Below are 13,087 nucleotides of genomic sequence, written 5' to 3' on the forward strand. Positions count from 1 at the left end.
AAATGAATAAATAAATAGGCAATATATTTGGAAATACACTTTAGTGTGTGTATGTGTATTTGAATTATATATTTATATTTATTTTATATATATTTACTTTTACTATGCTTATGATCTCAAGACATCAAGATCTCAAGATAGCAAGGTTTTTCTTGTGATATTTCAGGATAAAAATATTTTTCTTGTGGTAATATTATTTATATTATTTTCTAATATTATATACATTTTATTTATATATTTATAGGTATGTTAAGATTTCTTGTGATCTCAGGACAACTCATTTTTTTTTACATCTCAACAAAACCAAGGTTGTTTTCTCCTGACCCAGCACACGAGAGAGAAGTGTGGGGTCCCCAGAACTGGGCCTGGGAGCCCCTGCTCTAACACATCCAGCCGCTTCACTGAGGTTTATCGATGTGGTGGCTGATGGTGTGTCTCCTGGGGGTGAATACAGAGAGGGAGGCCGCATGCTGCCCTCTGTCATCGAACGCTTCCTCTAGCCCGGCTCATTTGGGTCAGTATTGATAACTCTCTGACTGGTCATACAGCTGCCAACCGAGTCTCTCTCTCTTCTTGGACGGTGTTCGGTGAGTCTCTCCTGAGTATTCTCTGATTTGATCACTTCAGGTTTTAGAAGCAAGAAAAGAGGAGGCAGGACAGGCCCTGGCTCTGGTCTAACGTCACCTCCTCACAGCGAGTGGCGGGATATTGATCAGGCAGCTTATTATTGGGCAGCACTATTCTAAGGTCCAGTTGCTACACTGTCACCTTTCCAATAGCACTGGGAGCCTCACTACACTGGGAATATGTAAACTAGCTCACTTTAAGATAGATTACCTTATCTACGCTATATGTCCAAATGTTTGTGGACACCTCTTCTACTTTGAATTGCACCCATTGCTAACCCAGGTGTGCAAAAGCACACACAAACAGCTTGTCTAGCTTGTCTGGATGGTGAGGGTGTTTATAATAATATGAAACCAGCCTGTTAATAATGCAAATAAATGTATTAAAATGTACGACTTGGTGGGTTTTATATTATAATATTATATATTATATTTATATTAGTTGGACGTTGGAAGCTGTGTAATAAACATAATAATTCATAAATAATTCAGATTGACCACATTTGAAAAATGCTATCCAAAGCTAGCCAAAATGACTATAAGCATAACATTACACAGCAATTATTTATAATTTAATACCACCATGGATGATTAAAAACATTAAATAAAGCACCTTTTAATGTTTATATATGTATATGTATATATTTATAATATTTACATCTACACTTTAGCAGTTATTACTGCATATAAAAGACTGCAATGTATTAATATGACAAAATACATCAGAAGTTAGTATAATTTTAGTACCTTACTACCCCACCTTACTACCTACCTTACTACCTTAATTGAATTTCATTTTGCAGTAAATACATGGTGTATGAATATGAATTATATAATACAATATTTTTTAATGTGAATCCAAATGCTATTAGATGTACTGGATATTTATATGTCATAAGAACATAGTATAGAAGTATATAATAAAAATATAAATTTATTATTAAGCAATTTTATTAATGTTTACAATGAATATATCTCTGGTAAACACACTATCCTAAAACAAGCAGCTGCTTTAAAGATGGATAGATGATGAACCCCCTCCATATGAAGCTGCCCGTTCTCTCCACTGAGTGTCAGTGTAGGCCTAGTCAACAAAGGGAAGCAAGAGCACTCTCTGGACTGTGTTCACACAGATATTCCAATCATTTACTTTGAAAACTGCCTTTTTTTAATAATAATTAAGTATTATAAATCTGACGACTGAGTTGTGTGTAGAGGTCACAGTAATCACCTCCAGATCACCTGAATCTCCCTCTTGGTGGCAGCTTTCATCCATCCACCCCCACTTCTTACTATACCTTATACTACATGTTCAAAAGTTTGTAGACACCCTTCTATCCAACATTTCTTCTTGAATCAGAGTAATGATGATGATAATAATAATAATAATAATAATAATAAGGATTTGATTGCATTCATCCAGCCATGTGAGAATCAGTGAGGTCCGGTTCTGATGCTGGATGACTGCCACTCCTGAAAAAAAGCAGTGGACTGTACAAATCAAATCAGATCAAATCAAATTTTATTTGTCACATACATAGTCATACACAGTATAACTTGCAGTGAAATGCTTTTTTTGACAGTCTGCCCACATCAAAGCTATTCAATAAAGATCTAAATTTAAATTTAAACTAAACCTTAACTTAATGAAATAAAGTGCAAAAGTGCAAAAAATAAATAAATAAAATAAAATAAGTTACATTTAAGTTAAATTTAAGTTAAAAAATAAAATATAAAAATATGAAAATATAGAATTATAGAAATATAAGAAGCAAAAAATATACAGATGGAATAGTGCGTATATATATATATATATATATATATATATATATGTATTTTTACAGTGCAGCCATGCAGGAGTCGAGGGTCACCATGCCCAGTGCCATCTGGAGGATAGAGGGGTGTAAAGCCCCCCAGCACTGGGGCTGTGGAGCAGTGGAGCAGACTTCTCTATAGTGCTGCTGGAGCTCCAGTCAATACCTCTGGGATAGGTTTGAGTGGCATTTTTTATCTATAACTAATCATCATTATTATTATTAATACCTGACCCCTATAATGCGCTCATGACTGAATGCCATCAAATTCTCACTGCAATGTTTCAAAATCTAAGCTTTTGCTAGAAGAGTAGAGGCTGTTACAGCAACAAAGGGAAAGCAAACTTGGCTGTAGTACCCTGGTGTCTGTAAACTTTTGGACATATAGTGGCTCATGTGTGAATCCTCCAGAGTGTCTTATTCTATTGGCCAATGCTTTTCTATGGACTTGAGGTGCACCTTAAAGTAGTAGTGCACTTTTTTAAAAGGGGTGTCTGGATACTTTTGGCCACATAGTGTATGACAGAACACTCTGAGGTGTATAAATAAGTGTGTGTCTCCTAACCTCTCACCCAGACAGCCCTGCCAGTGTGTGTTAGGCCTGAGCTCTGAGCCTGAAGCCTGCTGGGGTCGAGCTTTCAGCTGCGTTGCTACTCGGCGAAGAAATGCTGTGCTCATCTGCTAATCCTGGGAGTAAGTATTAGCTCTGGTGTGAGTGGGTTGTGGTAGCTCTGGTAAATGGGCAAAAGTATTGGGACACCTCTACTGTCCAGGGAAGAAGGCTTTCTACTATGTTTAGTCAGGATGTTGGAGGATCATGACCCCACTTCATCCCAAAAGTATAGGATGGAGCACCATCCATCATCCCTGCGAACACAGTGCCACTGCTCCACAGCTCATCGCTGGGCGGGGGGGGCTTTATACCACTCTAGCCCCTGTCTGGCTTCAGGCAGCAGCATGGTGCCAATAGGCTCATGCTCATTTGCTCCAGAGAGTCCTATTCTATTGGCAGTAACATGCAGCTAAATGCAGTCATTAGAAGGGGTGTCCACAAACATTTGGACATAGAGTGTGTAAATAGACGCTGTATTTATTATTTATCAGCAGGCTTAGAAATGGGTTCCGTAAGGATTCTTGGGGAAGACAGTGGTTCGAGATAGATGCAAATGTGGGTTTTATGGGTTTTTGTGACATCACAAAATACCAGGATATTCTTTAACGAAAAATTCGGCCTTTAACCTTTTGAATGCTATGGTTTATTACTCTGTTATTAATCATAATGCAGAAACTACTACGGATTATGTGGTACATCGTTTAATTTAGCATATCTTGTGGAGTCCCTCAGGGTTCTATTGTGGGGCCTATACAACTGATGGTAATTTTGAGAGTGCCGCAGTCACGGGGGTGAAGAACTGAAGGTTAGCCTATTGTACAGGGCCTAAGGAGTTAAGGCAGTCGTGGAGGAGGTGAACAGGTGGACGGCAGCTGGGTCGGGCTGAGCACGGCCATGCATGATATAGTCCTGCACAGGGGAGTAAGAAATAGCTTCGCTGTAGGGAGTTAACCAGGTCCATCAAACACTTCAGCAACATGAAGGCCACATAAATCTGGCCGGCTAGATTCTATGAAAGCAGCCGTGAGCGCACACCTGGGCTGTCGGAGCCGTACGGATCGAAGCCCAAGCTACGAGCTCCCTCCGTGGGTACGACCTGTTTATCCGACACACTTTTACCAGGGACATTAATGGGGAGGTTTGTTAAGCTTGGAAGCTCTGCGGCCTTCTGGCTGGTTTGTCGTCCCGTGGAGAGTTCCCCCTGCAGAGACCCTCCTGGTTCTCCTAATGCGGCGGCTCTGGTACCCTTCTCCTGGAATTAGGTTTAATAATCCGGTCTGTAAAAAAAAACAGGAACTGGCAGCTGAACAGCGGCGTGCATAATGGTTTTTATTTAACGCTTTGAAACAATTCCCTCACGGGTCGAGTTAATGAAGACCAGTCCAATTTTCCCTTGCCTCAGCGAATGCGCCATATGCTCCTGGACTTGTAAAGCCTTCTAAAAGGTGGTGACAGGCATTCAGGATGCTCCCTCTGCTTCTGTCACTTCAGCAAAGACGAAGACAGAGAGGAATAAAGTCATAGGCTTGGCTGTGAGGCCCTGTTTGGAGGGTGCAGTTCAATGGAGCACCAGTAGAGGGCACTGTTAGCAAGAGCTACTTGGGACTAGCACGTGAATGGCAGCAGATAGTGTGTATGTGTGTGTGTGTGTACTGTATTTGTGTGTGTGTGTGTGTGTGTGTGTGTGTGTGTGTGTTAATTCAAGGACCAAATGTCCCTACACTAAAAGGAAAACATGACTGTTCTGTGGGGACATTTTTTCTGGTACCACTGAGACTGTCTTGTACTGCTGTGTTCCCTTCAACAACTCAGAGCAGAAAAGGGTTCTAGAAAGTCTCACAAAAAGGGTTCTTTGACTTATAACAATGCACCCTACATAGAACCACCAAGTGTTTCTTTAAAAGAACCGTATAAAAGAGTTCATTCCTTGTAGTCTTATTTTCCTTTGCAAAAGCAGTGGTTCTAGATAGAACCACTGTCTAAATGTTTAAATGGTTCTTTGCTTGGTTTAAAGGTTCTTTGCTGTGGCGAAAACCTTTGAGGATGGTTCCTTATAGTTAAAAGGGTTTTTTAGAAGGGTTCTTCAGTAAAAACAGAGGTTCTACTGTACATAGGACCGTGACAAATTAAAGAAGCATTTTCACATTTAAATGGTTCTTTGCTTTGATGAAAAATATTAAAACAACAAAAAAAAAGTTACTAGAACCTAGAGTAGAGTGCATACAAAGAACCGACCAGGCAAAGAACAAAATTAGCTACCTAAAAGGGGGGTCTAGATACATTGCAATTGGTTCTAGATACATAACAGTTCAAAGAAACATTTGGATGCATAAATAGTTTTTTGCCTGGTTAAAGAGTTTTTTGGTGGTTCTATAGTGGTAGAACCATCATACAGTAGAACCATAAAAACTGTTATGAGGCAGAGAACCCTTTTTACTTAGCCTACAGTACATGAAAAACCATTAAATAGGCAAAGAACCAGTTATGCATTCTAAGGGTTCTTTGAGCTGAAAACAGAATGGTTTTTGGCACATTATAATTGGTTCTAGATACATTACATTTCAAAGAAGCATTTGAATGCTTAAATGGTTCTTTGTTTTGGTGAAAAATGTCATGCAGAAGAACCATTTCAAAAAACAGTTATGAGTTAGAGAACCCTTTTTGCTTTACATACAGTACATAAAGAACCATTCAATAGGCGAAGAACCAGTTACGCATTCTGAAACAGAATAGTTCTAGACACATTATAATTGGTTTTAGATACATTACAGTTCACAGAACCATTTGAATGCCTAAATGGTTCTTTGCCTGGTTAAAGAGTTCTTTGGTGGTTCTATGGTGATAAAACGTCGTACGGTAGAACCATAAAAACAGTTATGAGGTAGAGAACCCTTTTTACTTTGCGTACAGTACTTGAAGAACCATTAAATAGACAAAGAACCAGACAAAGAACCAGTAACCTAGATATATTGCAGTTCACAGAACCATTTGAATGCTTAAATGGTTCTTTGCCTGGTTAAAGAGTTCTTTGGTGGTTCTATGGTGACGAAATGTCATACGGTAGAACCATTAAAATTATGTTATCAGAGTCAGAGAACCCTTTTTGTTTTTGTACATACAGTACATGAAGAACCATTAAATAGGCAAAGAACCAGTTATGCATTCAAAGGGTTCTTTGAGCTGACATGGTTTTGTACCCATAACCGGTGGGGTGGCAGTGTGTAGTATGTAGCTGACCTATTAAAAAAGGGGTTCTTCAAGGGTTCTCTAGTAAAAGCACTGCTTCCATTATATTTAAATGCTGACATGGTTCCTGATTTGTTTAAATAGGGTTCTTTAAGGAAACTTTTAGGAGTAGTTCTGTATTTCTGCTCAGAGTCATTAACCGGGTGTGTGTTGGTGTTCTTCTCTACGCTCCTCTAGGTGCCTGCAGGCTGCTGGTCACTCTGCTGTACGGCCTGGAGTCTTACATGGACGCTACGGAGGACAGCAGCTTCCTACAGGACATGCTTATGGGCAACACTCTGCATGTGCTCATCAAGGTTAACATGTGCATCTCATGCACTACATGTCCAAATGTTTGTGGACACCCCTTCTAATGAATGCATTCAGCTACTTTAAGCTGCACCCATTGCTGACACCGATGAGCAAATGCACACACACACACACACACACACACACACACGGCTCGTTTAGTCCCTGTAGAGAAGTCCAGCCAATAGAACAGGACTCTCTGCAGCAGATAAACATGATGACCCTATTGGCACCATGCTGTCTAATGCCAGGCGTGGGCTATAGAGGGGTTTCAAGCCCCCCAGCACCAATTTTTCTTAAATCAGTGGACGGCAGCAGAATCAGTGGGATTGCTTTCTGTCAGTAACAGTGGAGGGCAAAAACGTTCCTACAATGCAGCAGCTAACACACACCCAGTAGCATCATGTGCTGGCAGATGCCTCTAATGAGTCCAGCACATGCTGTCTGCGACGCTGAGAAAGAGGGCAGAAGGGGGGAGGGGGGTCTGGATGTGATAAAACCCCAAATTAAAGCTCAGCTGGTCTGTGGACAACCATGTTCGGGTACCTGGAGCCACATACACATACCCACACATACACACTATTGAGCAAATACACACTCTTGCTCAAGGACCCAACAGCAGCAGCTTGCTGAACCCGGGTATTGAACCCACAACCCTGTCATCAATAACCCAGAGTGCTCTAATCACTGAGCCGCCTGTGTGTGTAGTGGTGGTCCACACTCTGGACTGATATCTGTGGTTATTGTTGGTCTGCTGGTGTGTAATAGCTGGTTTATAGTGGGTGAATGTGCTGTGTGTGTGTGTGTGTGTGTGTGTTAGCATTAGCATTAGCGTTAGCCTCCTCTCGGTTCTGAATGGGTTCTTCAGAGCTGGTTTATAAACAGAGAAAGGCGAGTGAGCAGTTCTGCGGTTCTCCCGCTGGTAAAACTGAGCATTTCAGTGAGAGTTTTATAAAGGGTAAGATATTATGGTCTGTTTTCAGGTTCCACTGTAAGATAGCTCCACACTGCAGAACCTCAACTCCTTTATTTACCTTCTGAGAACGTCCGCACTGCTGCTGCTGCTGCAGCCGGCTGGGGCTAATGTTTGTTAATGGAGCCATGAGGACACTAGATGGCGCTCTGAACACTGTGGATAAAACAAAGAATGGGAATTGGGTCGGGATTAAAATAGCCAATGCCCGATCCATTCAAATAGGCCTGTTTCGGCCCCTAACCTGAACCGCTTGATGAGATCGAGACATCCCTAGTTAAATTATATGGGGTTTTTTGGATTATTTTTTATCACACAACCTGTATCCATCCGCCATGACTGGATTTTTTTTACTTCCTCTGGAATGGAGCGATTCACACCAAAACGTTCATGACACCTTTTTTTTTTTTACACCTTATCAGGCTAATTATGTAGAATTTTATATTTTTTGATGGAATTCCCCTTTACATACATTAATCATGCATTAAAATTAAGATTTGGTGTCTGACACTTGCTGTTGCTGCGAGCCGAACAAGCTCTCTGCATTAATGAGGTCTGAGGCCATGCGCTACTCAGTGTCATCGCCATCCCTGATTCTCCTAGGAGTGTATGCATAGGCCTCGCAAGCTGTTGCAAGACACACACACACACACACATAGACACACACCTGCTGAAGCACCCTGTTAGAGAACAAGTGTTGCATTGGCGAGAGGCTCTCAGGAGACGAGCTAGGAAATAATTTACGGGCTAAACACTTCAGCATGAGGCCGAAATATATAAAGTTGATATACTGGGTCTCAGCGCGCCGGCTGTGTTCCAGACATACCCCGAACTCATCTCAGCCGAGAACACAAACACACAGCTAAAAGGTTACGCTCCATGTGCACGAAGAGAAGCCTGCTTTCCCCCCCAAACCTGCTGCCATGTGACTGTAATAGGAGTGAGTTGTGTTCCTACAGGCAAATGTGCAATAATACTGCCTCCCAGAACAAAACCAAATCCAGCCTAGCATGCTAATGAGCTGGAATCAGGTGACATGATTTACCTCACAGCTATAAAAAAGTAGCAGATTTTACTCTTCACTGTTGTGGGAGGTATTAGCAGTAACACAGCCTCTACACACACACACACACACACACACACACACACAAAGAAGCCCATGTTATCATGATAATCAACAGACCAAGACAATATGACTGTAGGCCTAACCCTTACCCACATCCGGGTTCTGTCCAACCCCAACCTTAAACCCTAACCCTAACCCCAATCACAGTTCTGTCCAACCCCAACCTTAAACCCTAACCCTAATCACAGTTCTGTCTAACCCCAACTTTAAAGACTGGCCCTAACCCTAATCACAGTTCTGTCTAACCCCAACCTTAAACCCTAACCCTAACCCCAATCACAGTTCTGTCCAACCCCAACCTTAAACCCTAACCCTAATCACAGTTCTGTCTAACCCCAACTTTAAAGACTGGCCCTAACCCTAATCACAGTTCTGTCTAATCCCAAACCTAAACCCTAACCCTAATCACAGTTCTGTCTAACCCCAACCTTAAACCCTAACCCTAATCACAGTTCTGTCTAACCCCAACCTTAAACCCTAATCCTAACCCTAATCACAGTTCTGTCTAACCCCAACCTTAAACCCTAATCCTAACCCTAAACACAGTTCTGTCTAACCCCAACTTTAAAGACTAGCCCAAACCCTAATCACAGTTCTGTCTAACCCCAACCTTAAACCCTAACCCTTATCACAGTTCTGTCCAACCCCAACCTTAAACCCTAACCCTAATCACAGTTCTGTCTAACCCCAACCTTAAACCCTAACCCTAACCCTAATCACAGTTCTGTCTAACCCCAACCTTAAACCCTAACCCTAATCACAGTTCTGTCTAACCCCAACCTTAAAGACTAACCCTAACCCTAATCACAGTTCTGTCTAACCCCAACCTTAAAGACTAGCCCTAACCCCAATCACAGTTCTGTCTAACCCCAACCTTAAAGACTAGCCCTAACCCCAATCACAGTTCTGTCTAACCCCAAACTTAAAGACTAGCCCTAACCCCAATCACAGTTCTGTCTAACCCCAACCTTAAACCCTAACCCTAACCCTAATCACAGTTCTGTCTAACCCCAACCTTAAACCCTAACCCTAATCACAGTTCTGTCTAACCCCAACCTTAAAGACTAACCCTAACCCCAATCACAGTTCTGTCTAACCCCAACCTTAAACCCTAACCCTAATCACAGTTCTGTCTAACCCCAACCTTAAAGACTAACCCTAACCCCAATCACAGTTCTGTCTAATCCCAAACCTAAACCCTAACCCTAATCACAGTTCTGTCTAACCCCAACCTTAAAGACTAACCCTAACCCCAATCACAGTTCTGTCTAATCCCAAACCTAAACCCTAACCCTAATCACAGTTCTGTCCAACCCCAACCTTAAACCCTAACCCTAATCACAGTTCTGTCTAACCCCAACCTTAAACCCTAACCCTAATCACAGTTCTGTCTAACCCCAACCTTAAACCCTAACCCTTATCACAGTTCAATCTAACCCCAACCTTAAACCCTAACCCTAACCCTAACCCTAATCACAGTTGTGTCTAACCCCAACCTTAAACCCTAACCCTAACCCCAATCACAGGTCGATTTACCTGAAGATTCCTCCCATGGCCACTCAGCCTGAGTTTATATGACACTCCCACTCCTCACACTAACAGAACTCTGCTCTCCACTCACACACCAGAGTGAAATACAGAGCCAATCAGAGCAAAGCTCATTTACATATTTCAGTCTTAAAGGCACAGTCTGTTTCATTTTCAGGAATTAATTTTCCAGTCTGGTCATCCCTATCTAAACCTCCCCAATCTCAGCTCTTCCCCCCAGCCCGCAGTGGCCGAAGGGACCGCAGCAGATTTTTGTGGCCCGACGTTCAGAAATATTTTGAAATCGGACGCATATTTTTTTGGCTCGGTCTTATATGAGGTGTGAGATTTGGCCGGAGGGCCGAGTGCCGAGCGAGGGACACGATCAGCATGTGGAGGGAGCTTTTTTTTTTTTTTTATGTGCGAGTTATGTAGGCTCTGTTCGGAGATCCAGTCTCTAGGGCCAGAAACTGCCCGGACCCACGGCCTACATGTGGCTGCGCTTGGCGGCCAGCATCGTCTACGAGGAAAAAAAGAAAGCTGACATTGTTTTATTTAATCCAGCTGTTATAAAACATGTCCTTTTTACACGAGAGCTTTTAGAGAAGTGCGGCCTGTAAATATGATTACATCTTTCTTGGGCAAAATCGCAGCGGCTTCTTTTTTCCCTGTTACTCTCAATGCGTAGGCTGAGTGACTCTGACAGACACACAGGAGACAGACGGCCAGACAGACAGACAGACAGACAGACACATAAACATTCGAACAGACGGAATGCAGACAGGTTTACAGGCAGTTTGGGCAGCAGTTCCAAATTCAGCAAGTGTCCCACTGTCTCCCCAACCCGTACAGCTGTCATACGGCGACTATCTACTATACTATAGCATGCTGTAGATCAGACTATTCAGCCTACTGTAGTTTAGCCCCGCCCATTTACACTGAAGTCATAAGGAGTGTTTCAGCCCAGGCTCCTTTTATGGGGCAGTGGTGACTATCGATGACAGGGTTGTGGGTTCGATACCCCGGGCTCGGCAAGCTGCCACTGTTGGGCCCTTGAGCAAGGCCCTTTACCCTGTGTGTGTGTGTGTGTGTGTTCTCTGCATGGATGGTTTAAAGGAGGTGTGTCCAACACTAATGCTTTTCTTGTCTTGTCTTTTAAAGGTTTTCTGACTTTTCATCAGTTCAGTGAGAGCTTTTGTTTTTCCCGTTGTGTCCAAATGTTTGTGGACACCCCTTTTAATAAAAAAACACAGCTGCTTTAAGCTGCAACTACTGCTGACACAGATGTGCAAATGCACACATTCAGCTTGTCTAGTCCCTGTAGAGAAGCACTGCCAATAGAAAAGGACTCTCTGGAGGAGATAAACCTAGATAAACCCTTAACGCCAGGCATGGGGTAGAGGGGTCTAAAGCCCCCCAGGATGAGGTGGGGTGGTGATCATGCTCCTCCAAAATCTAGTAGGAAGCCTTCTTCTTCCCTGGACAGTAGAGACAGTCACTCCAACAAAAGCAGGATCAACTTTTTTTAATACCCTTGATTTCAGAAGAAGCAGTGAATGAGAAGGTGTCCCAATACTTTAGTCCATTTAGTGTAACTATCTCTATCTTGATTTGAGACCGCCAGTCCTCTTCTCGCCTCTTCTAGCTCCATGAAAGCCTGCTGAGGTTCGCGGCCCGTCGGCCTACTCCGATCCAGGACGATGCTGAGGGTCTGGCCCGGGAGGTGAGTGGTCTCCTGAGGAAGGTCGTTGTGTTTGTCTGCTAGTCAGTAGGAGCTGAGGGGGAAAAGAGACAGAGCACCAGGAGCTGGGTGGAGTTTCTCCGCTGAGGCCGCCTGCCTTTGGCTGCTGTCAGGGTGAGGTATATTGAGAAGGAGCACCAGTCAGGACAAAAGAATAACAGTCAGACACAGTACATTACATGTACACACACTCACTCACTTACTCGCTCGCTCCCCCCCCCCCCCCCCCCCCCAACCCCCTCTTTCACACACACAGATTATACACAATGGCCTCAGTTCTCTTGATTGCTGTTGGCAAGTGTATTTCAGAGCTGGACTGGGACCAAGCCTCCTCACCCGCTCCCTCTAAAACACCAGCAGTGTATTAGGCCCGTCTCCTCCTGCCGGACTGCGCCGGAGCCGGGCAGGATGTTACACACATCACAGAGCTCCTAATCTTTCAGCAATAAATGTACAAGGTAGAAAATCCTCTGATGAACTTTGCATTGGTGTCTCGGTTCCTGTCCCTCAGGGGATATCAACCCAACCTCCGACATTTCTAGATACGAAACTCGCACTAATCATTTGTCTCCTCGGCCAAACTTGCAAAAACCATTATCCCCTCAGCTGGGCTCCAGCTGGTTTGGGTTCAATTCTGCGGTGATCGCCGAAACAGAAGATTATCTCTCGAGCGTGATCGCTCACCGTATTTCATTAAAGCGAGCGGCGGTTTTCAAACGATATCTCTTTCCATCTTCTCCGCCGAGCGAAAGCAAAGAGGACGTTTTGGAGCGCTGAGCTGCTAAAAGCATTTTCCTGACGTCGCGGCTCCGTGTAACGTTTCAGTTGTGGCTGTTTAATGTATGTTTAATGTCAGGTCCGGTGACATTCAGAACCGCACTGAGGTTGTCTAAGGTGCAGAACCTGCTTTTTCTCTGCACTCCTAAAAAAAGGAAGGTGCTCCGGGGCTCCGGGTGGCTCTAATGTGCTTCCGCTATGACCCAGGAGTCCTGGGTCACAGGGCCATGCTGCTTTGCCATCAGCAGCCGGAGTCTGAGAAAGCACAGTTGGCTGTGCTCTCTCACCTCATAACTTTTAAGCCCGGCACGGCCGTCTATAAGCCAGTGGAGCTGCGGATTTGGTGCTGTTCTCAG

General features: G+C 43.4%; 1 protein-coding gene across 1 annotated transcript in view; it reads left to right on the plus strand.

The window, feature by feature from the left end:
- The first annotated feature begins 3,033 nt into the window (after window positions 1-3,033).
- Window positions 3,034-13,087, plus strand: part of mpp7b (MAGUK p55 scaffold protein 7b) — a 62,639-nt gene continuing 52,585 nt past the window's right edge. Inside the window, exons 1-3 of the mRNA XM_072668902.1 lie at window positions 3,034-3,133; window positions 6,477-6,595; window positions 11,859-11,940. Coding sequence (XP_072525003.1) covers window positions 3,106-3,133; window positions 6,477-6,595; window positions 11,859-11,940 — 229 coding nt within the window. The 5' untranslated portion in view covers window positions 3,034-3,105. The remainder of the gene's footprint in view (window positions 3,134-6,476; window positions 6,596-11,858; window positions 11,941-13,087) is intronic.

The sequence above is a fragment of the Salminus brasiliensis genome, chromosome 23 (assembly GCF_030463535.1).
Source record: "Salminus brasiliensis chromosome 23, fSalBra1.hap2, whole genome shotgun sequence".
Classification (NCBI taxonomy): Eukaryota; Metazoa; Chordata; class Actinopteri; order Characiformes; family Bryconidae; genus Salminus; species Salminus brasiliensis.